The sequence below is a fragment of the Anguilla rostrata genome, chromosome 2, assembly GCF_018555375.3.
Source record: "Anguilla rostrata isolate EN2019 chromosome 2, ASM1855537v3, whole genome shotgun sequence".
Taxonomy (NCBI): domain Eukaryota; kingdom Metazoa; phylum Chordata; class Actinopteri; order Anguilliformes; family Anguillidae; genus Anguilla; species Anguilla rostrata.
In genome coordinates, this window is record NC_057934.1 from 46604713 (window position 1) to 46631593 (window position 26881).

The window sequence follows — 26881 nt, forward strand, 5'->3', positions numbered from 1 at the left end:
TAAGGAAGTACAACAGCAGCAGCTGGAGTGCTTCTGTTACAGACAGCTGAAGGCAGTAAAGTGTGAACGCCTACTTTTTTATCTCTGGGGGTTGGGCTGGGGGAGGTGTCTGGTACTGTTTGATGATGTCCTTGATGTTGTGGCTTGGCATTATGTGCTCTGAGTTGGTGGTGGAAGATTTCACCACGTCCTCCGGTGGCACTGTGTGACTTGGGCCCGGGGAGGGAACTGTAAAGCAGAGAGACAGGAAGAGAACACAGCCACATACTGTACAGTGCGTATGGCACACATGAGTGCAACCCTCCACACGATGAATGCGCTATCACAACACGAGTACATGAATGCTCAAGTACAGGACTTCCGCTACATGCTTCTTGTGGAAGTAGCAGTCAAAGACAAGTCGCCGCCAGAAGGGGGCAGAGTAAGCCAGGCTTTCGTACCAGTTTTGTGTGGGGAGGCTTTTTTCACAGGTGGAGCAGGGGCCTGCTTGCGGGAAAGGCTGCCTTTTCCTGCTGGATTGGTCTGCACCAGTCAAAAAAACATTAAGGTATTACTACCATGAAGCTAAAGCATGACACAATCATGAAGAATAGTTAGCAAATGCTCACATTTTTTGAAAGTTAAGCAATACAACCGTGAGTATTAAAACCTCGGTTGGGGGGGGGACTCACTGGTGTGGTTGTGCTGGCTCGAGGCAGAGGAGTCAAACTCTTGGGAGGGTTTCGCTGAACCTGGGGGCTGGTGGGGTGGCTGGTGTAGGGGCTGGCAGGGTAGCTGGCATATGGGCTAACCAGTGGGCTGGTGGGTGGGCTGGTCAGTGGGCTTGTCATTGGACTGGTGACCATGGCCATGGCCTGCATAGTCATCTGCTGAGCCTGAAGAGCACAAACAAGCAGCTTCATGGTACGTCGACCGCTAGGAAACACAGCACTGCTCTGTTCTCTGTTGCGATTAATAGCTCTAATAGCAAAACTCTACTGTCTGTTCATGCATTTATAAACAGCACATCTCTATATTCAGTTTTGTAAAACAGCACAGGTCGAAAAAAAAACAACATCGGCATCTATGTCAAAATCATAAAACGTTCAAAAGTGTTATTAACGCAATTGTATATGCATAAATTCATTCATACATGGCGATTACTAGGATACACACCATAATTATTGCTTGTTGATTGATAATGGCTTGCTGCTGTTGTGCCAGTACAGTCTGTTCTGCACCTGTTGAAAGAGAAAATGTGACTGTAATCAAAGCCAAAACATTCAAAACCAGTGGCCTGCCAATCTGGATCTGTACACAAGCTATAGGTCCCCTTATGATTTGACGGCACTCTTCCTGAGGATGTCCATGTTTTAATGAAAGGCCCCATACAAATAACACTGAGTTGTGTGCCCATGAGTGCCTTGTGTAATTTCTACACTTCTCATACCTGGCACATCGGGTACGGCTGGCACATTGGGCATCACTGGCATAACAGGCACTACTGGCATCGGTGGTATTCCTGGCATGACTCCTCCTACCATCGGCAGCACTGGCACCGCTGGCCACACAGCACACAGGACACAATGTCAACAGGGACAATACTAAAATTACTGTCCTGAGGAATGTGTTTAATGATGCGGAATTAAAAGAGTCAAAATGGACAGTGGAATTTTCCAGCTGGTGATATGTCTAAGAGAACTCTACACCATGTCATCTGAGTAGATTGCATGCTTTATTCCTTGGAACCTTTGGTTGGTGAGTTTATTGAAAAGCTGGTTCCCACTGGAAAAATAAACACAAATGCATTTTCCATTTACTGCTTTAAGGACTGTATAGATTACAGTGTGAAAGGTTGGGAAAGCGACCTACATCTATTGTGGTGAAGCAGCGAGAACTTCTCATATGATGTTACATAGCACACCTATCAATTATCAATGAGGGAAGGTGAGTCCTTATTCTGTTTAATAACAGCTTCACATTGTAATCTTGTGTCCTGGGATAATCCGTGCATCAGACAAAGAGAACGCAGTAAGACGCACAGTCATTTTTATAGTGACCGTCACTTACCTTGCATGCCAGTATCCACTTAATTATTACCATACACATAGTACCTATATAGATATTGGAATGCCTATATCTTCCACAAGAAAATGTTTGTTTTGTTGCAAGAGAAAATGGGAGTACAGAGAAAATTGTGCTTAAAAACACCAGCTGAAATTGCTGACTCTAAGCAAGCTGAGAGCAGAGGAAGACCAGAGCCTGCAGACTTACCGCCAGACTGCCACCCTGAGGAGTAAGGCCCACTGGCACCTGGCTGCCTATCACTGTCACCCCTTCCAATCCCTCCACCCCCCTTCATCCTGTTGGACATGCTGGCTGGTCTCTCCAGGTCCTTTGGGAGAGAGGCACAGCAGTGAAGAATGAGTGCTAGCCCAGCTTGGACCCCCCAACACTGAGCAGAGAGGAAATGACTTGGCCCCTGGCAGCACCTTAAACTCCCTGAGCGAGGAAGCACCCTGCGTCTCACTACAGCACTGTGACTAACCATGGCCCCCAGTCTCAGGCCTTTGCACATGAGGATAACCTAAGCTTACTAATTCCGGATTCAGCACCCCAGGCCATTTGTCCGGATTTCCCTTCTGGCCCTCTCAAATATCTCTCGGCATTCCCAGTACTTGTGATCCTGGAAACCTCACAGAATGTAGGACACGCTTCATTAAAAAATCACCCACTCATTTGCTAAGTGTCATATCCCCAGGCAGTGTAACTGACCCCCTTTCAAAAATAGGCCCAGGCACAACCATTACAGAATCAGAAGATCTAGGTGTTGTGAGAATTACGGTAATACAGTAACTTAATCACTCCTTTGCTGGCGGAGTTCAGCTGACGGAACACATCTGATACAGGCAAATTCTTACACACGCAGGATCGAATACCCTACACACAATACATGGTGTGACCACTCACTTTACCTGAATTACAGCATTACCAATTGCAGATGGAGAAAATGTAAAACTCATGTTGAGCTACGATCACATCTAATTATGTCACAAATATAACTACGGTTGAGGCAGATTTAAAAATGTAATGTATGTAAATTTAAATGTGGCTACAGTATGGGAAGTTCTATAATAATTAGTAGTATTCAAGCAAAATAAAGGAAACTAACAGATTCAGTAGTTTCATCAATAACAATGACAGATAAATGTCGGAAAGTAACCGTTACACTTCCAAAAACATTTCAGTGCTGAAGAAAAGAAGCGCCCCTTTACCCCATTGCCGTAGGACAGCACTGGGTCAAAGAGGCTGTCGAGGTACCGGTCCATGCCCTTCTGTATGGGACCTTCACTGAGGCTGTCTGCCTCCACTGGGGGAGTGAGAGGACAGTCAGTGTTAATGAAGCTGCCACATTCACCATAAAATTGTCAGAAGACATAGGGAGGAAGAGACAGGCTTTACCGTGGCTGTAGTACCCATCTGAGTCGGGAAGGCTGGAGCTAGGCATGGCTGGGCGCCTCATGGCGTGGGCCAGGGGGCTGTCCTCATCTGACTCAAACCCACTCCCGAAGAGACTACTGTGGATGCCATGACACAGTGTTACCTTGACATTCCACACCATAGTGCTCATTCTCGTATCATATGTACCACACAAACCAAGACACGAAAGAAAACATGACCACATTCGGATGGGGTTAAAGGGGCCCTGTCACTGGATAGGTCGCAATCATTGTCATGGAAAGAAAATGAGGAGGGGCCAAAATAAAATTTTGTATAGGGCCCCCAAAGGGTTAGGAGATTGAAGACTGAAGTCTTGGAAAAAGAAATACAAGAAGTTCAACTAGACTAGTAATGAGTTGTGTTCCTCTCAGATTGCAGGTCTTAGGGTTTGAGTATTTATCACAAAATATTCAACCCTTACTTTGTGGTGGTGAGCATATTGTTCTGATTGTATCATGCGCTGTAATTTGCTACTATTCATAAAAAAATGAGCTAATGATGCAGCCTGCAAGGGCACAGATGCTTACATGGTGGCATTGGGCCGGGTCCTGTAGGGGTCCTCAGAGGAGATGATGAAGTACGATTTCTGCTTGGGGAAGTCGGTCAGCAGCTCCATGTCAGAGATGAGGTCCATGACGTAATCGTGTCCTTCCAGCTCTACCCACTGGCCATGTTCCTTCATGAGGATGGACCAACCTCTCCAGCCCTCTGTCACCCCCCTGTAAGAACACAGCTCTTGCACACTGGGTCTTGGAGCTCACTCAGTTTATAACATCATCTGGGTCATTCCACCTATTTACTTCAGGATTGAGCGTCAATAAACAATGATGACGATGGATCTGAACTGTTGAACATGTTTTTTTCAAAGAGAAGTGCACAGTACCTGCCTTGTACCAGGAATCCTAGCCTGACTGTTAGGACATTATTGTTCAAATGGTAACTATTCCTTTGCAGGCAAGTATCCCCCAAATCAACTAGCACTGATGGAGGAGCACCAAATCAGGCCTATGTGATTACAGGAACATAGGCCTGATTTGATGATTCATTGATCAGTAAAGCAATGGGTGTCCATGTAGTTATGATTGGGCTTTACCTGTGCTGTAGTATGTCCCCAGACAGGTCTTCCCCACAGGTCCATGAGTGTAGAGGACATAGGAAGGATGCCCCTAATGCACACAACAACAGCGAGAAGCAGCCAGATTCGTCAGAGGATGAAGCTGAAAGAAAATACCTCTGGGGTTTTGCTATCTCTACAATGTGGGACACATCACCACAGATCAGATGACCAGTAATCCGCTCTAACATTTCCAGAGAGGCCAAGGTAACATACTGCCAAGGTTGACTTGAGGAAATGAAAGAAAACAAGAGCAGCTTGTCTGGCAACGAGAGCTGGCCTGGGCATACTGTCTTGGTAACAGTACCAGCTACAGATGGTTGAATATAAACTATCAACCCTGCTGCCCTGCCATTCAACCTGTGTGCATTTTCGACTAAGAGGACCGGAAAATCAAAAAGAAGTCTATGAAAAGACTTGCGTGGAAGGTGTTTCTTGCCTTTTGATGTTTCTTTGTATTAGGCCATGAAAAATGAATAATTAAGGCTACTTGAAGCCAAGAGGACTGCAGAAATGCAGGGAAAACGCACTGGTATTGATTGCCAGCAGAGAACCTTAGGTAAGGTCAATTCAGTTCCTTTGAACTGAGTCGCAGAACTGCTTGTTGAACTTCAAAGACTGGAGTGCAGATACTTGCAAATGTCAGTTGAATATTAGATACTATTACATCAGCTTGTTGAAGTGAAGTTAGTGGGTTGGAATTGCTTCATGCAGTTTATTGTCAATGGTTTATAAGCTCTGAGAAATGATCTAGGCCACAGCAAGGCTCACCATCAAAGCAGTGCACTTGTAACACCATGTTTGCTCTCTTCCTGTTGGCAGTCCACTCCAGCAGAGACAGTGGATATGTCCTAGCTGTTTCCGGTCCATATTTGGACTTCTGCATGGCCTGGATGAGCCTGTGTTGGCACACAGCTTTGTAGCCATTGTAGGCATAGTCTGAGACATACCTGCAGAAAGGAGGCAGACACCATCAGTCTACAGGTACGTTTGTGAAAAGGGGAGGACTTTATTGAACAAACAGATCATTATTTTGGCAATGACATAGAGCTTCTCACTTTAGAAGATACTTATCCATTTTCTCTGATGGGGCAAATGCACTCAGACAGGCTGACATGAGCAGCCACCCTCTCTCTGAGTTGACTAAGTTATTGTTCTTCCAGACTTGATTGGCAATTTGAGACAAGATTTCATCTCGCAGTCCTGGTGTGGAGAGCCCCTTCTGGATGATGTAATTGCCAAACAGGTTCTCCTGAGCTCCATTGAGATGAGGGTCACCCATGAACCTTAAAATCTTAAAGTAACAAAAAGTAAAAAATTAAATAAACCTTAAGAACATGGTAAAACAGTTGGCTGCTCAGATAAATGGTAATGACATTTTACCATTATGAAGATGCTGAGCGCCTCCTGACTTAGATCCTCATCCACATGTGTGAGAGACATTCCTAATGGGGCAGTCAACATTCCAAACTTTGGCTCCTACACATCAAGACAAAATTTGCGACACACAATCAGTGGCCATCTACAGCAGAACACTATCACAGCCATTGGAAATATCAATCTGTTGCACTCAGCTTTTGCTAGCATGATAAACCATTATTCACAGATAGTCAACTATTGTCCTAAGAACCCACAGTATCCACTGGTCTGTGTAAATCCAAATATTCTTGCTTGACTTGCAAAGCTGAGATACTAAAACCTCACATGCTCTACTCAATTATCGATCATTTGAGACACACCAAGATGCTACTTCTCATGCCTTTTATAGAATATGTTAATCAAGTTTAAAAGAATATAAAATAATTAGAAAATCAAAATGATATTATGGCAGACTTACCCTGAACTGAGCCTGGACAAATCTGGACATGGGGTAATTGTTGATGTCGAGAGGCAGTGTGAGCTCAGATTCTACCTGTATCTTTGGTGCCTGAACCAGAGCAAGGCACTCTGAGTGAAGCTCTCTGCCCGCTGAGACCAGATAAAAGGTAGCAATGAGGGACTGTGCATAAGTGACATACAGCAAATAAGTATTTAGGATTTATCTGATGCTTTCCAACACGCCATATGAAAAGAATCCATTGCTGCATGACATGGTCTGTGCCACTGAGAAATTTTGCTATTGACCAATGACATAGATCAGGGCTAGCTTTATATAATCTGACAATTTATATTTGGCTAAAATCAGACTATAGCCTGTATTCAATATCTGTTCTTAAGTATAATTTACAAGTAAAAGCTGACATCATGCTTTTTCTTCACAAACTCAGTTTGGCAGATAGTTGCAGTGATTGCCAGACTTTCCTATGTTTATGGAAGGAAAAACTAAAGAGCCTATAGAGTTTCTGGTAAGTCAAGTGGTACACGTTAAAAGGGCGAAAATATAGAGAGGTAATAAAGGAATCAAGCATTCGGTAACCTGCTGTTGCTTGTAATAACCCTCCAAGCTCTGCAGGAATGGCCAAGTGAGTGACATTGACCACTTCTCGTCTTGACAGCTCCTGTGGTTTCAAGTTTGAAAGCAGCAGTTAATACAGCAGAACAAGTCCAGATTAAAAAATAAAAAGGTAAAGAAATAGGAATTGGAAACACATTTACCATTTCAATTCTCATCCTTTCTTCTTCTGCCTGTCTCAGAGTCTCCAGCCTTGTCTGAAAAGCATTAATCACAACTAAAATTATAATCATGTGGCTTTATATATTATCTGTGTCATGGTGGCTACAGTTCAATGGTACGGTCCTTCACTTAAGCCTGTTTAGGCATGGGTGGATTCATACCTGGATGTATCTCTTGCGATTGATGTACAGGAGGACGAAAGAGCGGAACTTGATCAAGCTTTGTCTCATCTTCAAGTAGCGTTTTCTGCACACAGGGAGGGAAAGACGGAGAAAGATTTGAGCACAGCCTAAGCTGTGAGATGCCTGGGGGAGGGACCGGGGTGTGCAACAGTGGCAGTGTGATGTTTGTACTGCACCTGGTAAGAAAACCACGACAGTGGGCCTCGAATCGAATGATCTTCATGCGGAAAACCAGAAAGTTCCTTCGGACGAAGAACATGCGAGCATACCGCTGCAGAGTGATGGCCGCCACATGCCTCACACGGTCTCTCTTGCTTTCCAGAAGCTGGTGCAGGTCCTCTTTCATAAAGAGCTAACACCCACATACACACGTGTTATATATTTTTAATGTACTCCATTAAACGTTGGAGTACTAATGGAAGGTAAAATATTAAGAACATCCTACGAGGAAGCGTTACTATGCTTGCACAAAGGCAATAAATTAATGTGATTTACTGAACACAATAGTTTTACATGGAGAGCAGAAGTCATGTTCCTCATACTCACCTTCGTGACTCCCACCTGATAGGCCTCTTTTTTAACCGGGCATAACTTCTTCAGCATGATGACGCAGTTCTCTCCATCAGCTGGAGGGGTTTGTTGTAGACCCAACAGGGCCTTATACCTGACAGCCAAACAACACTCACATCTTACTGTTCTGCCCAATTCCATTACAACATAGCAGCTTCTCAGTTCTCCCAGCTAAAAATATACTCACTTATCGTAATTCACAGTCTTTGTCACTATTACTATAAATAATGTTACCATCTGAAGAGTATGTGTTTGTAAAATGTATTATAAATGCAATCAGACAGTAAGTGTACTTAATAACAACAAGACAAATTGAAATGAAATATTTCATTCTCTTTTTCTCTTTGGTTGCAGTGATGATGAATGAAGACACAAATTCAACCATATCCTATGACTTAATACCTATAAATTCATGGCGTATGTCTATCTATATTATTTGAAACTACTGCATTCTTCATCAAGCACTGTATTTGGAAGCTTGCCTGAAATGCAGTGCATGAACTGACACAAATATTCCATGTTATTGGAAATAAAGATTATAATAGAAAATATCACACATTTGTCAAATCTGACTGAATCTACCATCTTCATTATGTAATATTTGCATGAATAAGTTTTGAAAAATTACAAGAAATATAAGTGAAGTAGATCATTAATGTAAAATTTGATCACTTTAAATGTCAATGTTTAAGTTTCACCTTATTACTTATTGAGTCTAGCCAAAGCACACGGATGAATATTTTCCTGCTTTAGGGTAAAACTTTCCTATTGTACCTGTTGAGGAAGATTTCAAAGGGCACTCTGACAGGGTATCCTTCCTTCCTGATGCGAATAGTTTCTAAGATTCCAGAGTAGCGTAACTGGGTGCTGACCAACTCCATGTCAAACACATCAGGATCCTACAGCAACAGACACATTTTATATTTCATAAATCAATTAGAACAAATAGTTATTGGTCATACATATTTTAATAGTATGGAAGAAAATAAGGTGAAAAAATTTCGAATTTAAGAAGACATTGAATTTAACTGATTAGAATTTTTAACTTTGAAATTAATATATTTGAATTTTTTAACTGTGAATTTAATACATTTGAATGTATTCACTTAGAAATGTTTTGTTTTGAATTTATATCCGAAAAATTCAGGTTACATTCTTCCAATGCCTCAAATTCAGGTGTTAAAAATTCAATTTGTAGAAATTCAAAGCAATTACAGAGCATCTGGGTTACTAAGGAAAAGGAGTAGAACGTGGATGCAACCGATTCTACCAGTAGCCAATCCGTCTCTTTGAAAGGGACAGTGAATGATGATTCCAGTTGATAATCGGTCACCTGAGCTGCTGGCAGCATACATCCATACAGAAACTCTTTAACGTTAGCAAGCGAGGCATACTTGGTGAGTGCGTAAATCAGCTAATACTGTTCTAAAAATGAGTTAGATGGCTAGCTAACCAGACCCGCGTCCAGCAGATTGTTAGGTAACCGCTATCTAGCTAGTTATGCTATGCTAGGTATTCTGTAGGCCCTACTGTAGTCAAGTAAGATAGTAGTCAGGTAGCTAATGTGCATGTTCATTTAATGCCTCCCTGTTATGTCACGGTGTGTGTGTGATACTAATTCGGTGTGGGCCGCTCCAAAACCACGCGCAGCGGGAGCCGGTTAACAAATGCACCCAGAGTTGGCAAGCAAATTTTATGTTATCGAATCACATTTTATACTACAGTCATAGTAGAGCGTTTATAGAGCGCTCGCGATCACATCACATTTTGTTGACCTAATTTAAGTCAGATCCTCGTGGGAGATTGTGACTGGCTCTTTCTGCGACTGTCAATCTGCCTGCCTTTGTGTTTTGTAGGGAGAGCAACTTTTTATCGGTCTCCAATTGTAACCTATAAATTCATACAATATAAAAATGAATTACTATTTTCTAAAAGTACAGTGTGTGACGCCAGGTCCAATGCTAGTTTAAGTGAATAAATTAAAATGTCTTGAATTTTTATTATCTAGTATATAAAATCTAGTATATTAATTTCATATTTTTTTAAAATCAAATCAGTTAAATTCAATGTGTTCATACATTCAAATGTTTTTGAACCTTATTTTCTTCCATATAATAGTCTAAAACTGTCAATAAAAACAAGTGAAATACCTTGTTATTGTTTGGCTTTATACAGCGCACAAAAAATGGGTTGCACCTAGAGGAGAAACCAAAGAACCACAGTTGCCAAATCAGTATCAGTTAGGAAATGCAACACACCGTAGAGTATTGGTGTCCACTGCACCGTGGAAAGCGATCAATTTCAGTGGATCACGGTATCTTGAACCACTAATCACTAAACAACAATACTGTGCAAATTAATGAAACATTAAAACCAAAACATAAGCAAAAGCAAATATGGGGACACACCAACACTATTTGGACCATAAGAGACTTCCATAGCCATCAAAACTGATCCATTTCAGGTAGATACTAATGGCTATAATACAAGTGCTATAAAGCCCATAACACGTCTTCTAAAATAATTATCTTATAATAGATGTAGAGAGCACCACTACGTTAGAGCAGACAGTTGAATTTGAGATGGGTTTGAGGACTAATCTTCATGCTGTCTTACAATCAAATGCAAAGGTAACTTTACATATGCTCCGTATCTGCCAACGCATGTCTGCAAATCTTTACTCTCCGCCTACCTCTCCATCTTCTCCACCAGCTCCAGGAGGGACTGTTGGAACTTGGCAGCCACTGTGGAGGCCTGGTAGCGGCGTGTCACTGTGCTGTTCTTCCTCAGGTAGGACTTTTGCTGGCCCAGGAATTCAGCATGGTTCCTGAAGAGGTTTGCCACCATCTAGACAAAAAAAAAACATGTTATGTGTTTTTTTTAATTTAAATGTCACAAATAATGTCACATGGCAGCTTGGTTTGTAAAACGGCTCACTGCTCACCCTATTTTTGCTCTGAATAAAGAGATCAAGAACATCCTGGCGCAGCACATCATAATTTTTATCCAGGAACTTGTGAACCTGTAGTGAGACAAATATGAATTTGTGAAATTTATTATTGCGATTTTCAAACAGGTAATATATTAGTAAGAGGTATGCCAATTTAAAGAAACTCGTATCAGCTGTATTTCCTTTACCTTTGTTGAGACATCTGACTGAAATGAAGAAATTAAGCTTTTTTCAGTCATACCTGGTAAGTGACTTTTCCTGCATAGTGCTTTATGGTGAACTCAGGCAGGGGCATCTTTGGCTTTGCATAGAGAGGATTGTTGCCGTGATGATAGTGACACTTCTGAAGAAAGGTGTGGTCCGTGGCCTAGCAACAGGTATTACACTGGTAAAGCAATACTTGTATAGTAAAATAATACCGGGTCCAATTAAGAAATAAATGAAAACAGAAACAATAAAATATACCTGAGGGAAGCTGCTCTGATCGTCTAGGATTTTAAGTATCCCATGTGGCTTTGAGGCAATGAGATCAATACAGGGCTGATTGTCACTGTAAGTCACTTCATTCCAGCTGACCTGCTCTCTAATGTACTCATCCTGAAAATAAACAGAATGATGAGTTTAATGTAATAAAGAAAACTCTGCACAGAAAATACTGCAGATACTGGGCATCAAACAAAACATATCACTATTTCATACATTGCTTTTAGTTGATGCTTTAATGACTTACCTGCTCCTCCTTGAATACAATCTTATTGAAAAAGAACTGCAGGTACTCATTTGCATAATTGATACAGAGCTGTTCAAAGCTGTTGAATGTAAGGTCCTGTAAGCATATAACAGAAAACAGCATGATAATTATGATCTTTTTCACTTTTTTAAAGACACTCAAATTACAACAGCAGAACAAGATACATTTTATGACCATTTTATGATAATAGTTTGGTTAAAAAAGTACATAGATCACCTCAAATCCATAAATGTCAAGAATGGAGATAGACAGGGTGTCATTTCTTGGATAAACCACCCCGTTTATCCTGTCTGTGAGCCAGTTGAACAGAAGGGAGTACAAGATCTTGGCAACTGCATCTCTAGAGTTTGAAAAGAGATATATTACATATTGCTATTTTTTTTACTTTTTGACAGATATGCTTCTTAACCAGTAGGAAATAAATTATTCAGATTCTAATAACTGTATTTCCTTGCATTATATGGATGGAGTTTTAGAAAATAGGGCATTCCTATTTACCTGGCATCAACTGCACTTTCTACTGTCAGAGGAGTGTATATCTTCTCTCTCATTGTTTCCTTTAAAAGAAAGTATAAATGCATTACATTTACATGTATTCATTTAGCAGACTTATCCAGTGTATACAGTGAGGCTAGATGAACACCAGCATCTATTTTCTTTCAGTACCATCAGAATGAGTGTAATTGTGCACAACAGTGCTGTAATAAAAAATAACTATCACAGATGTGCCAATGTGAAGGGTATGAATAAAATGGGACACGACAAATAAAACATGGCACATAAAATCCCATAGAAATATTTATGTGGAATTAGCAAAGGTTCATTACATTTGCTATGAATCCTCCACATGCCACAGCTGGGAGCATTGTGGCAGAAAAATGAATGCGGATATTAGATTAGAGATCGCTGAGGCACACTATCAACAGGACAGTGCAACTGATATAGTCCTCGGTGACAGCTGATCCACAGTGTCTCTGTTTGGAGGTGTAAACACAACCCCGGACATTAGTGATCGTGCTTGTTTATTTATTAAATGAGCAAGATGCTCAACAAGCCTGCTCCATGTGTCAAGTGACATTGCATGGTGCGTGCAGCATAATTGAAAATCACAATTAAGAACACTGCACATACAACACAGCAACCAGGCAGGGCCACAGCTATGAATTCTCAGGCCCAGGACAAAATATATTAGAAGCCCACCCCCACTTCTGTATATTTAGTAACAAATGCAATGAGGTAATGTTGTTCTTTGACAGTAATGAAACCCATTATGGTTGTGTGTCTAATACCCAAACAGCGCTTATGCATTAATTTGTGAGGGTTCAGATAATACCTTCGAAAACATCTGCGTGAATCGCCAGATAAGTTTGGTAATGGAAAGCTGCCCAGGAATGTAAAAAGTTTTATGTCTTTTGGATTACCATCCCATAATATTGACTAATGGTGATAAAGCATAAAGACAATGGGATCTCCATCTAATGAGATATTCAGGGAATCACATTTTTTAAAAGAAGGTGGATATGGATAATGGTGCGAAGATGATTTGTGTGAAATATAATAGGCACTTGAGATCATTTGTTTTCTTCAGTTATGTAAGGAATACCTATTGGACTAAGCAGAAGTGTCAAAGACTGTAGTGTGGCTGAGATGGGGATTAGGCAGCAATTTATCGGAGACCAGTGTGGTCTTTATCTGAGAATAAGTTACTGCTGTCAAGGCTTCATGGTGATGGAGGGTAACCAGCTGACATCTGTGCGTGTGCAGCATTGGACAGGGCAGGCGTCATTGTGATGTAATGATAACGCTCCCTGGCAACCACTCAGCTTTGGTTGTTAATGTTGCAAGGGCCCAGGATAGCCCCCGATTGGATTTCACTCGTTTCCATAGTACCACAACCAACTATAATTAACTTTGCTACTCATTTAGCCTGGAGACTTAGAGCTTATATGCATCATTTGAGATTTTGTTTTGTGTCATTGTCCCTGTTGTTCAAAGACAAATTGAAATGTATCAGTAGTTGAATTTGTTCCATGCTTCAAACAGGCGGCTCAGAAATGAACATGGTTTTCACTACCCATGGTGGTGATGCTTGGCATAGGGCCACAATAGGAAGATTCCACTAGCATCTGCCTAATATTCTCTGGTTAAGAACCACTAGTTATATATTTAGCAGTTAACTTAAAGGGATAAAAGTAACATTTTCACAAATGGAAAATCTAAAAAATTCTTTAGCCAGAATGTATACATAACAGTGAAAGAATAGAAGGATGGGCAAATTGATAACACTATTCCATTGCTTTTCTTAATTAGCTAAAAAAAGAAAAAAAAAGGCTTAGTGTTCAGTAAAATGCTGTGTTGGTCTTCAGTTTTCCTGCAGGAATACCCCCCAAAGATAGCACTGGCCTACATCAATATCACGCTGGTCTTACCGTTACTTTGAAGGTGATAGATTTCTGCAGTGCTTCTGGTGAGATCTGGAGCAATTCAGCCACCACACGAATTTCCTGAGCACTCACTACTGACGCCACCTCCTGGGAATCAGTCTGGAGGAAAACATTACAGAAGTGTACATTCTTCACTCCAAATGTATATGAGGTCTACATCCGCTTATTCCACTCAGACCTATCAAATCCTCCGAACAGGATTATATTTTCATCTTCTCCAATGAAAAGCAAAAATAAAGTGAAGTCTTAAAACTACTGAGTGTAATTGTACCTTCTTTTCAAAGCCTACTACTGTGGAATTTTACCTAAAAACAAAACAAACAAACAAACAAAATCGCAATCTGTAGAAAATAATACAAATGCCCAGAGCATGAAATGTATAAGGTCCTGTTCTCCAAGACAGCATAGATTGTATTGATGATGTAACAAGGAAGAGTATTGTATTGTTTTGTATTGTATTGACGATGTATGGAAAGTAAATGTAGGTTGCATAAATACTTTTGGGGACTTGTTATGATCTTTGTGATTTCAACATCAATCAAATATAAATGCAGTTTCTTGTCTTTGTCGTTTAAGGTAGTCAGTGTCTTATCATTTAAAAATATGTATTTGTAGTGCTTGGAGCTACACTAAATTGGAGGGGTCTAGCTCCAGAGGGGCGTGGCCTAGCTCTAAAGGGGTGGCATGGACAGGAAGTAAGGGGGTAAAAATAAGCAATTGGAATGAGCCAATCTGTTCTGGAACTTCCCATTTTTGAACCAAGCTAACATTGAAAAGACATAGGTTTTGTTGCAGCTGCCAAGATTTAGCCTACAGAAATACATATATCTTTGGGTCAAGAAAGTTAGCCATTAGTTAGTCAACGAGTCATTTAACTAGAGGTTATCTACAGTTTTACAAGTAGTTTGAACATTGCATCAAGTAGATACACTCAGAATTCCAAATAGAAATGTATTGGGAGGCGCCAGCTGTTGTCAGAATGATAATCTTTTAAACAGCTCAATAAGAACTTACCTTTAGTACTAAAAGTTCACAAATTCAAACTGGCAGCCTAAAACTAATAGTCTTTTTGTGGTAAATAACTATAGCGTGGATACCAAGATCCATTAACAAGCGGTGGTACGCAATTACGGTACACTTAATGGCACAAATCAAAAGTGAGTACTGGCCTAATTCAAGCACTGACAGGCACAGAAAAGAAAACAAGTGCCAGTATGCAAGAAAAAGTCATGGTAATCCAAAGATCAAAACACAGAAGTCGAGGTACTGCATACCGATGAGTACCGGCCCACTTCAAGCACTGTACAGTATATGATCAGAATCTTGTTTAAGGTGCAGTAAACATTTTAAACCTGAACTGTTTCAAAGAAGATGCTGACACTGGGTTGCTGACAGAAATCTGCAGTCATATCACCTCGTATCTCTCAAAGAACACATTCCCAAGGTGCAGAATAGAGGACAGAATCCTGAAGATACTGTTCTGGTCGTCAGCGCTGAAGCTGAGGATCTCCATGGCATTGAGCAGCCTGTGGAAGTCCTCCCCATCACTCTTCCCTGGGATCTCACAGTCACCACCCTGAGGGACCAGCAGGAAGAGTTAAAGACAAAGGGTCTATAAACAGGACCAACAGGCAGTACACATGCCAAACGCGAGAAATAATACGTGCTGTGTGTTCTCCACAAAAAATATCTGTTTTGATTGATACGATAGGTAAAATACAGTTTAGCTGTTTAAATGCTGTGTTTGCAATCATGCTATTTCAAAACAAGAAATATGTGACTAATGATGTACACAACTGGGCAAAGCCTCATGTTCAACGCCAACTCACCTGATTGAGGTAATAGTAGGTTTCTGCCTCCTGAAGGTAGAATGACTGCCGCTGTGGGGAAGGAAGGCCTGCAAGCATCTCGTAGAAAATGTGATAATTTCTTTCATGTTTGGCCTAGGGGAAAAAGAGGAAACAACTGGGTCCATGTGTTCACGAGTATGTAGTTAATTTTGTGTGTGATTACATCTGTGGTAGTGTTATTTTTTGTGATACATAGAATCAATTTAGATTTGATAATACATAAACAAGCAGGCTAAACAATAATCCTTCTGTACAGCCTAGTTCATTGTAGTGTAGCCTTTGTTTATACTGCTGGATACACAGTATACTGAAGCAATTCCGGTTAAGTATCTTGCTCAAGGTACAACGGCAGTGTCCAGCCTAGGAATCTTCAGGTTACTTTAATTCAACACTTAGAAAAATAATTAAGTCTAATGGTCACACTGTGATGAAATTGCATTCTCCATGATCTTGTTCTTACTCAGATGCCCTATTTATGCACATGTATGAAACTTATTTCTCTAAATTTAACATGTGCAAATGTTAGTATACAAGTGGCATACCCCAGCAATGCTTACAAAACTTTTAATGGAATTTGTGTCACACTGATCTTTGTAGGCTCTAAGAAGTACAAGATCTAGTTTGTGAAGCCATGCCTACCTGAAATACAATCCTAGACTTCTCAAGTAGATACTGTGAGGTTATGGCACCGCTGATCACACCCCTGTGTTAAATAATGCAGGTAATTGTATTTACAATGAACTCGTAAGTGTCCCATCATTACCTCACTTCAATCACTGTGAGTTAAGTAACAACTAGGTCATGGCACACATCTTGACCAGAATTGTGGTTTTAAAGTATTGCCTTCATTTTATGTATCATTACACACACACACACACACACACACACACACACAAATATATATATATATATATATATACATTTGTTCTTTCTTTTATTGGATTACTATTTAATAAAGGTAGGTCACTGTTCTGTGGTTACTATATTTTGGTATATTTAAATAGTCCGACTGTTTAATTAATACATATTAGCAGGCTAACAATTTGCACCTGTTAAGGAAGAAGCTTGGTTTTGCATGGTCACATACAGATACACCTTTCTACTAAATTAAAAGACCAGGAGCATGTACGCAACATTGTGCATAAACAGCTTTGACAGTTAATATTCCAGTTCACAGCTAAGAGGTTTTTGCTTGACTATAAATGCATATTCACTTGGAGGTTTTGGGAACTTAAATATAATTGTTCAGCTCTTTCAGCCTAGCATTATACAGACTCTCTCTTAGGTAATATAATGAAGATTCTGTCAATGACTTGTGAAATACAATATCTGTACATTTCAAAATGTTTTTTTCACCTTTATTACTTACACCCCACAAAACAAAACGGTGTTATGCTGCAGGTGCAATTCAATATTTTATTGATATTATTTTATTGAGTTGCTGAATTCATGTCTCACTTAATAAATACTTCTATAAATCACTGATCTTGACATAGATTAGATAAAACAACCCTGGCCATGATTCTGCAAAAAAATACTGCTTACTCCTCCAAAAAAATTTCCACGTATTTCCCAAACCGACTTGAGTTATCATTCCGGACTGTTTTGGCATTTCCAAACGATTCTAGGAGGGGAGTTGCTTCAAGGATCTGTAGAAAATGGAAATTTTGAGCAATTTCTTAGATTCAATGTTTGACCCTCATCAACAACATCTACACAATAGTTAGCATGACTGACTGTCCACAATGTTAGAACAACCTTAGGTTAGCCACAGTGCATGTCACAGTGCTTTGGAAAGTAGGGGAAAGTCAGTATAAATGTAACACATTATAAATGTTACACAGTTAATTAACGTGCAATTCAGTCTTCTACAGAGTGCCAAAATAACAGAAGTTTAACAACCTTTGTGGGAATTATTATTATATTTTTCGTTTTTGAGCAAGGACAGTAAAAATCTGTTCCAAAAGTTATTTAAATATAAGGCATCATTTTAATTAACAAGAAATGAAATCATACATAATTTTAAGCAGTTACTTGTTCTTGAAAATTGAGTGTGGTTCATTTTGGCATGAATTGTTTGCTAAGTGACCAAAAAACATGCTGTCCCTGTCTGTATAAATGTAACAGCTCTTATAATTTTGAGTAAATGTGTGAAATCCTGAACCTGTTATATTTATACCGATCCTCCCCTACATAACATGGACTGTGCAAGTCACTTTCCTCATCCAGGCTTTTACCTTCAAATCCTGGTGGAAAGAAAGGCTGTTACACCATAGGAATATGAAGGAGTCATAGGAAACATTACACATTTTGAGAATATTATTATATGTTTTTTAAGAGAGACCTCTTTTCAGAGTATTTGCAGTGTTTTTAAATAAGTATATCTCAACATGGAAACGTTATGCTCCTCCACAATTGGGGTGATTAATCCATATTATGGTACTTGTATATTAAACTGCAAAAAAAGTGTTTGTGTCTACAGCATAATCAACAATAACACCATTTGTACCACTGTATTATCTGATGCTGCATAGGTTTGAGAACACATACTGCAGCTAAACTGAAACTGGACACATATTAGCTTTAGGAAAATATAAAGATTTAGTTCATGCATTTCTAAGAACATAATTGAGTATGCACACAACCACACAGGAACTCAGGATTAGAGAACAATACCTCAATCTGTGCCAGTGCATATAAGAACAAAACACACAGAGAAAATATATTAAGCAACATAACAGAAGTCAATCAACTTTAATAAATCAAATTTTGTTGATCTCTTGATCTTGTACATACCTGTTGTGTGATATTTCGCTTGTGATGTATCGCTGTTAAGTATCGCAGAACAAGTTTTGTAGCTTCTGTCTTGCCTGAGCCACTTTCCCCACTGAAACAAAAAAGCTGACGTTGTAATCTGAATGAAAAAAACGTGATTTGCTTATGTTGTGAAACACCCTCACTGAGTAACATAAAATGCATATAGCTGTCAATGTCCTTTCATCCTTCTGTCGGCAAGAATGAGAAATTCTACTAGTGTTGGCCTTTTGGCACAGAAAATGTATTTTTCTTTAAAGGTATTCTATTCAAGAGCATGTCCAAAGTAGCATAGGTTATCAAGATGGCCTGGTTTCAATTAACTACAATGTCTTACAAATAAACAAAACTGTCCAGATTCTGGGGATCCCTGCATATCACCACACTGTGCATATGTAAACTCACAGTATGTAACTCACATTTTGGTGGGGTTCAAAGTTCTTATTCAAATTGACAAATTATGATGGAATCCAGTCCTACATATGAGGTTTATGTCAGGTGGCTACAGCAGTTGTCAGTATCATTAATATTTCTGAGTATTTATGAGAAGAATACAAATTTAGGAATCTAATTACAAAAAACAGATCAAATAATTGTCTTTTTAAGTAGACGTTCTCATGACCTATCTTACAAAAGCTGTTCTGCAAAAAAATCTGTAATTTGAAGACCATTATGAACATAGTGGCCTCACCTGATAATAATGCACTGATTCTGTTTGGCATCCATCATCGTTGTGTAAGAGATATTTGCAATAGCAAAAAGATGCCTACAAGAAAACACAGAAAAGCTGAGGCTTGTGAATACCCTGACATTGATAGCCAAAGGATGTTTTAAACATGTGTATAATTTCTATGATAGTATTTTTCAAGACTGTGGTCACTGTATCCAGTTTTACAAACTCTCTCCTCATGTTACCTTGTATGTAATGTGACCTGCAATCAATAACCATAGTCATGACTGGCCTTGCTCCAGGGTGTTGATAGAAATATGAGACAGTTATATGATGCTGTTTCAGAAAAGTATTTAAACTTGAAACTGCGTAATCTAGCATAAACTGGCATTTCTCGATACCTTAGTATAGCATGAATGAAAAACAGCAATGAATATATCAAACAGCAAGTGGTCATAGTGCATCCAGCAAAATTTAGTTGCTTTTCAGTTTGAAAACCATATAGCCATCAGCTCTTCTACTGAGCCCTAGCAACACTCACGGGGGGTTCTCTCCCAGTGCGTGTCCCTCATACTGCAGCACCATGTCTGTTCCATAGATGTTAAACATCTTGTAAGGGTTTACAGCCACCAGGATACTGCCAATGTATGTCTTCAAATGAACAGAAAGGGTTTACAATGTTATTACATTTATATAAGCCTGGAGTTCTTGTTCCATATATGTACACTAGAGTAGTATTTAATTTAGTAAAACTTTATACTTTTGGGATTTGACTCAAGATGATATGGTCTGTGTAGTGCTTAAGGAACTACAGGACTCAGGTTCAAATCCCAGGTGATTCAGCGCTATTTTACCCTCAGGTCAGGTACTTAACCATTATTGCGTCAACAAACTATGAACAGCAAGTCTAAATTTGGTAATAAAATTAACATGAAACCTATTTGTCAGTGTTGTTGCAAACTTACATAAATCAGCTCCTGGCCAAACCTTTTCTTCAAATTTAACAACACAGCACCTTCACTGAGCTCTCTGAAAAGACAATAACAAGCATCACTCAATTTCAAGAAATAATAAACAGCTAAGTATTGCACATCAGGGTTAAAGACCAATTTAATTTAATTTAATTAATCTTAATTTGGTGTATTTAAATAGGCACCATTAATTATTATACCAGCTGAGTGTACAGGGTTTTAAACCGTACATGTCATTATACTCATAGACACTTACTCCAGCTGTGTCATGTCCTCAATCCCATCTTCCTCAGCCAGCTCTCTGTATCTCATTGTTGGCAGACTTCGGATGGTGTACATCTATATTACAAATCACATCCAAAAATTTAAATTTTAAGCATAAAGCACTGAAATGTGGACCAAATAATAATAGTTGTTACAGTACAGCTTACTTACTTGGTGTGTATCCCTTGGTGCTGATCCCTTCTGTTAACTCAAAATATGTACTGTACCATAAGCAACTGAATATTACTGTATTGTTGTGTCTTAAAACAACCTAACCAAAATAATCTATAGAATTGTATTTTAATTTAGGCAGCCACAACACCAACCCAAAAGAGATGGAGAGGACTGCACATAATCCAGGTTTGTTAATCCTCATGCAAGCACTAACATAGTTCATTTCAAGGTATACTTTGATACAAACAAATCAGCCTGGCTTTGGTCCACATTCCACAGACATTAGATGTGTTAGTAATTAAAACTGGCAACTCAAGAAAGAGAATTTGGCACTGCTGGATTTCCTCCAGCCCATTTGATAAGCAGGTCATATCTGCTTATCAAAATCTCTTTGCAAATCAATTCAATTCAATCAAATTTTATTTGTATACTGCTTTTTATAGAAAAACTGTCACAAAAATGATTTACAGTGGCAATACAGAAAAAGATAACACATACTATGGTGTTATATATTGTACCTACAGTAGATATGTTGAGTATTGCAGAAATATGGCAAAACAAATATGTACATTTGCTCACAATATGTGCAGCGTGGACTAGGTGGAGAACTACTTTGTATGCATGATGGTCATAAGCATCATTGCTAAAGCATCATTGATAAATAAGCTGATGTAATTCTTAAGACTCTGTCATGTACTTGAGGACCCAGATGCATGCATGCATGCTGTGCCTCCTGAAAATGATGTGTGATGGCAGAAATACCCAGCTGCCCATGTTGGTAGGAATGTAAATATAACAGGGAAGGTTTATGGAGATTAAAAATTGTCATGAGTTGATACTGTCTATTCACGCAGAATGATATTAATAATTATTTTTAATATGAAAAACATTTTTAAAAATGAAAGATTACCTTATCATACCACTGCCCTTTAGGTTCACCTTCCCTGTCTGGTGCCCACTCAGGTTCAAGAACTTGTGCATCATGGTCAGAAGAAAGAGGAGTAAGATGGCCCATTAAGCTTTCATCCCTGTACATTGACCATTTTGTGAGATTTTGCACAGTTTGATGAGGAAGGATTCTCTCTGATGACCACACGTCTTCATCTTCCTGACCCTCTCTTGTATGACCTTGAGCCCAGTGTTGCCGAAGGTGGTCTGTTCCCATCCTCTGAGGCATAACCACTGCATATCTTGGATCATCAGGGTGTGGTGTCATTCCTGAGGGAAGTTTGTAGGAAGAACTGCGTAGGTGAGGGTTCTGCAGTGCATCAGTCAAAAAAGGAGGAGATGGTCCGTCATTGTTTCTAATTACGATAGACCCATCCGGCAGTCTGTAGGAAGCATGGCGAACTTGAGGGTTCTTTAACGCTTCTGACAAAAGTGGAGATGAGACTTTCTGTTTTGGGATTAGGATTGACCCATCAGGGAGTCTATATGAAGCATTGCGTAGCTGTGGGTTCTGGAGGGCATTTCTCAATACTGGGGAGGAAATTTGATTTTTCTTTCTGGATAAGATTGATCCATCTGGAAGTACATAGGAAGCATTCCGAAGCTGTTTGTTCTGCAAAACATCTGACAAAAGTGGAGAGGATGGTTGAAGCTGTGTGTTCCTTGATAGGATTGATCCATCTGGTAGCCTATATGAAGCAGAGCGAAGTTGTGGGTTCTGAAGGGCATTTGACAAAAGTGGAGAGGATGGTTGATGCTGTCCACCATTTCTTCTTAAAACTGAGCCATCAGCTAGCTTATATGAAGCATTACGTAGTTGAGGATTCTGTAAAGCATTTGACAAATTTGGGGAAGAAATTTGTTCTGTTGCATAGTCAGGGTTTTGAAATACAATAGTCCCATCAGGTAGCCTATAGGAAGCATTGCGAAGGTGAGGATTTTGCAAGGCATTTGACAAAACAGGGGAGGAAGCTTGTTCTACTGACTGGTCATAATCTGCCATCATTGGAGAATAGGGAGATCTTCGTCCTTGTAAAGGTGATAAATAGGAAGCATGGAGGATTTGAGGATTCTGCAAAGCATCTGCCAGAAGAGGAGATGGACCATGTTCTATTATAGGATCAAACTCTGTCATCACTGGGCCATAGGGAGACATGCTTCTTTGTAGTGGTACTCTATAAGAAGCATTGCGGATATTAGGATTTTGCAATGCATTTGTTAAAAGTGGTGAATTAGCTTGCCCTGCAAGATGATCATACTGTGACATCCTTTGAGAATACCGAGAAGGTCTTCTCTGTAATGGTGTTCTGTAGGTAGCATTGCGAATATTCGGATTCTGCAGTGCATTTGACAAAAGTGGAGAAGGAGCCTGCCCTGCTAGTTGATCGTACTCTGATACCATTGGAGAGTAACCAGAGGGTCTTCTTTGTAATGGTGTTCTGTAGGTAGCATTGCGAATATTTGGATTCTGTATTGCATTTGACAAAAGTGGTGAAGGAGCTTGCCCTGCTAGTTGATCATACTCTGATACCATTGGAGAGTAACCAGAGGGTCTTCTTTGTAATGGTGTTCTGTAGGTAGCATCGCGAATATTCGGATTCTGCAGTGCATTTGACAAAAGTGGAGAAGGAGCCTGTCCTGCTAGTTGATCATACTCTGATACCACTGGGGAGTGCCGAGAGGATCTTCTCTGTAATGGTGTTCTGTAGGTAGCATTGCGAATATTCGGATTCTGTATTGCATTTGACAAAAGTGGAGAATAAGCCTGCTCTGTCAGCTGGTCATGCTCTGCTATCATAGGTGAATATGGAGACATTCTTTGTTGTAATGGTGATCTATAGGAAGCATTGCGAATATCCGGATTCTGCAAAGCATTTGTTAGTATTGGGGAGTGCCCTTGCTCAGTTGTCTGGTCTAATTGTGTTATTACAGGAGAATAAGGAGAAGCACTTCTCTGCAAGGGATGCTTAAATGATACATTGCGGAGATCCGGATTCTGCAGAGCATTTTCCAGGAGTGGGGAATGTACTTGTCCAATTGGTTGGTAAAATTCTGTCATCACTGGAGAATGGGGGTCGCTGTTTCCAGGAAATGGTGATCTGTAGGTAGCATTGCGAATGTTGGGGTTCTGTAAAGCACTTGACAGAAGTGGAGATGGGCCTTGTTCTATTGTCTGGTCAAACTCTGTAATGACAGGAGAATACGGATCATATCCTGGAAGGGGTGACCTAAAGGAAGCATTTTGAATATTGCGATTTTGCAAAGCATCAGTCAGAACTGGAGATGACAGATCTCTGGGTGATGGTGATCTTGTTGGTAAGGGTGAGCCACGTTTTAATGAAGGTTGAGGTGAGGCTGGTCTGCTTGAGAGGTGTCTTATTGAAGGTTGTGGTGACGGAGGCCCCATTCGTTTCAGGGAAGGTTGTGGTGATGGTGGTCTTTGGGTCTCTATATTTACTGGGGGACCCATCCTTCTAATCGACTGCCTTGGAGAAGGGGGATTACGAGGGACCCCTACCACAGGACGGCCTCGGCCAACAGGTCTTTGAGAGCTCCTCAGAGGTTTAGGGGTTCCTGGATGAATCCCATGCCTTGCTGATAGCTGAGGAGTAGAAAGTGGGGATTGAACCCCAGGTCCTGCACCACGACCTGGCCCTCTTATTGATGACCTAAATGGGGGGACATTTTGTATCACTCGGGCACCAGGATGACCCATTCTTTGCATGTATGGATTTCCTGTCGATGGTTTAACAGCTCTCATAGGTACATTGTTACGTCCTCTAAATCTGAGTGGTGGAGTTCCAGTGGGAACATCTTGAACTTCATTTAAATGTCTGTTGGATGTTCTTGATGGTGATGGTGATGGTGGCCTTCGACTTCTTGTTAGTTGAGGTGACATAGGCTGTTGAAACTCAGGTCGTGTTGCATAACTGTGTCGTGAAGGTGTTGGAGATGCTCTTTGTGTTGGAAAAGAGGATGGGGGTCTCTCAACTTCTCTGTGCTGAATACTGCCTGCAGGCCTCATATTCAGCTGAGGAGATGGAGGTGGACTCATTTTTCTTAAAGATGGTTGAGGAGAGGGATGCATTTGTTGTTTTCTCCTGCTAAAAGGAGTTTGTGGTGGAGGAGGGGCTGCATCTTGTCTGAGGGACAGTGGTGGGGAGATGGGGGATCTTTTAAATGAACTCCTTGGGGAGGGGGGTGGACTTCTTCTCCTGAATGAAGCTCGTGGTGAGGGAGGAGGACTTCCTCTAACAGAGGACTGTGGCGATGGTACTCTCACAGGCTCCCTAGCAAATCCATTAGGTTGTTGTCTGTTAAGCCCAAAACCTCTTCTTTCAGGTTGAGGAGATGCAGACCTTTGTATTAATGAAGGCTGAGGAGATGACACCCTTCTTGAAGGCTGCGGTGATGGTGGAGGGCTGAATTTTCTATGTAATAATGGAGACGAGGGTCTTTGAGCATTGTTATTAAGAGATGGCTGACTAATTATCCTCCTTGGTTGCCTAGGGGAGTATGGAGGTTCCATATCTTGTGGATGAAGGTCAAATCTCCTTACAGATGGTTGAGGGGATGAGAGATGGGGGGATGGGCTTCTTCTTCCTGGAGACATATTTGCCTGCCTTATGGAAAGTTGTGGCGAGGGATGAGGACTTAACCTTCTCAGAGGTTGTGGAGAGTACCCTCTTTCAACAGGTTGATCAAAACCTACCAAATTTGCTTCTTCAAACCTTCTTGCTGAGGCCTGAGGAGAGAGTGGTCTGGAGACCTGTGGAGATTCCATGATACCCAAAGAATGTCTGCTTAGAGCTGGTGAAACCGGCCTTTGTGGAGAAAGGGATCTTGTTTGAGGCACTGGACTAGATAGCATTTGTGGTGATCTGGTTGGAACTGGGCTCCCGAATCGTCTTGTGCTTAATGTTGGAGAATTTGCTTGTTTTATAAGCATAGCTGTAGGTGTTGGGTACGGTGGTCTTTGAAAGGGAATGTCCTCTTGTTGAAGAACTTCAGGAAACCCCGTTGCAGAAGGAAACGGTGGATATTCATATTGGACATCTGACATTTCTTCCTGATGCATTTGGGGGGAGGGTGGAAGTGGAACATCGAGTCGTTCTTTTCCAAACAGTTTGACCTGTGGTCTGGGGAGTCTGAATTGCATTGAATTTTGAGTTCCTACATCTGTTGGAAAGTTCCCATATTCATCGCCATAAACCTCCTCAGCCTCTTCTTGTTCCATGATATCCTCCATTTTAATGGGATATAGCTGATGCATATTATATGCAGATTCTAGATATGGTAATCCACCATTTTCGCTGTAATTGAATTGGTGATAATATGGGTCATCATACCCAGAGTATTCCATGCTAGGATCTGGTTGCACAACTTCTCCGTTGGGTGTCACAAAATAATCTTGCGGATCATAATAACCATATTGCTCAGGGGGGTAACCATGGTCATAGTTTGCAATATTATTTCCATAGTATCCATATTCATCCTCCATTGGATGTTGCATTTCATCATAATATTCCATACCGTCACCATAATATACTTGTGCATCCTCTGCCTGCTGTTCATAATCGTAATAGTTCATTTCATCCTCATAGTAGCCATACTGATCTGGTGTCTGATATTGTTCATAATAGTCCATACCCTCATCATCATACTCATAACCATCTTGATATCCTACTGGGTAATCAGAATAGTTACCTACTTGTTCATAGTAGCCGTGATCTTGAGACAGGTCATCATAATAATCATGAGCATTAGCCTCATAATGGTCATACTGGGGTACAAATCTTCCCAATCGTCCTAGAGCAGGAGGATGGTGTTCTACATAATTATTACGATTCTTATACAATGATTGTCTTTGGGAAGAGTGTCTTTCATACCTGCCTTGGCTATAATCATCTTCCTCATAACCATATTCATCATCATCATGCTCATACCCATCATTATGGAATCCACCATATCCTCTCATGCTTGAGTAGTGTTCATGAACATCATGTCTAGATGCATGAGGAAGTCTTTTTGATCCAGTCCTAGATGCCCAGCGTTCATTACCAGCTCTCTCGGAGCTTTGCCTCC

General features: G+C 40.4%; 1 protein-coding gene and 1 long non-coding RNA gene across 2 annotated transcripts in view; one reads left to right on the forward strand and one right to left on the reverse strand.

The window, feature by feature from the left end:
• LOC135248224 (unconventional myosin-XV-like) overlaps nucleotides 1-24964 on the reverse strand; it is a 34693-nt gene extending 9729 nt beyond the window's left edge. Inside the window, exons 1-39 of the mRNA XM_064322593.1 lie at nucleotides 21759-24964; nucleotides 20667-20749; nucleotides 20405-20468; nucleotides 19981-20090; nucleotides 19461-19535; nucleotides 18752-18842; nucleotides 17501-17604; nucleotides 16595-16658; nucleotides 15935-16048; nucleotides 15520-15681; nucleotides 14091-14204; nucleotides 12160-12218; nucleotides 11878-12001; nucleotides 11641-11736; nucleotides 11376-11507; nucleotides 11152-11277; nucleotides 10905-10982; nucleotides 10653-10807; nucleotides 10111-10156; nucleotides 8735-8859; nucleotides 7937-8054; nucleotides 7567-7742; nucleotides 7370-7454; nucleotides 7190-7243; nucleotides 7011-7092; nucleotides 6432-6562; nucleotides 5978-6073; nucleotides 5653-5888; nucleotides 5366-5544; nucleotides 4574-4646; nucleotides 4008-4199; nucleotides 3442-3557; nucleotides 3255-3349; nucleotides 2254-2374; nucleotides 1430-1540; nucleotides 1156-1220; nucleotides 672-875; nucleotides 441-522; nucleotides 75-228 (exon numbers count right to left, since the gene is read on the reverse strand). Of these exons, the coding sequence (XP_064178663.1) occupies nucleotides 75-228; nucleotides 441-522; nucleotides 672-875; nucleotides 1156-1220; nucleotides 1430-1540; nucleotides 2254-2374; nucleotides 3255-3349; nucleotides 3442-3557; nucleotides 4008-4199; nucleotides 4574-4646; nucleotides 5366-5544; nucleotides 5653-5888; nucleotides 5978-6073; nucleotides 6432-6562; nucleotides 7011-7092; nucleotides 7190-7243; nucleotides 7370-7454; nucleotides 7567-7742; nucleotides 7937-8054; nucleotides 8735-8859; nucleotides 10111-10156; nucleotides 10653-10807; nucleotides 10905-10982; nucleotides 11152-11277; nucleotides 11376-11507; nucleotides 11641-11736; nucleotides 11878-12001; nucleotides 12160-12218; nucleotides 14091-14204; nucleotides 15520-15681; nucleotides 15935-16048; nucleotides 16595-16658; nucleotides 17501-17604; nucleotides 18752-18842; nucleotides 19461-19535; nucleotides 19981-20090; nucleotides 20405-20468; nucleotides 20667-20749; nucleotides 21759-24884 (7418 nt within the window). The 5' untranslated portion in view covers nucleotides 24885-24964. The remainder of the gene's footprint in view (nucleotides 1-74; nucleotides 229-440; nucleotides 523-671; nucleotides 876-1155; nucleotides 1221-1429; nucleotides 1541-2253; nucleotides 2375-3254; nucleotides 3350-3441; nucleotides 3558-4007; nucleotides 4200-4573; nucleotides 4647-5365; nucleotides 5545-5652; nucleotides 5889-5977; nucleotides 6074-6431; nucleotides 6563-7010; nucleotides 7093-7189; nucleotides 7244-7369; nucleotides 7455-7566; nucleotides 7743-7936; nucleotides 8055-8734; nucleotides 8860-10110; nucleotides 10157-10652; nucleotides 10808-10904; nucleotides 10983-11151; nucleotides 11278-11375; nucleotides 11508-11640; nucleotides 11737-11877; nucleotides 12002-12159; nucleotides 12219-14090; nucleotides 14205-15519; nucleotides 15682-15934; nucleotides 16049-16594; nucleotides 16659-17500; nucleotides 17605-18751; nucleotides 18843-19460; nucleotides 19536-19980; nucleotides 20091-20404; nucleotides 20469-20666; nucleotides 20750-21758) is intronic.
• LOC135248225 (uncharacterized) overlaps nucleotides 9218-26881 on the forward strand; it is a 30615-nt gene continuing 12951 nt past the window's right edge. The window contains exons 1-3 of the long non-coding RNA XR_010328386.1: nucleotides 9218-9357; nucleotides 10673-10750; nucleotides 20984-21034. This is a non-coding gene — a long non-coding RNA (uncharacterized LOC135248225). The remainder of the gene's footprint in view (nucleotides 9358-10672; nucleotides 10751-20983; nucleotides 21035-26881) is intronic.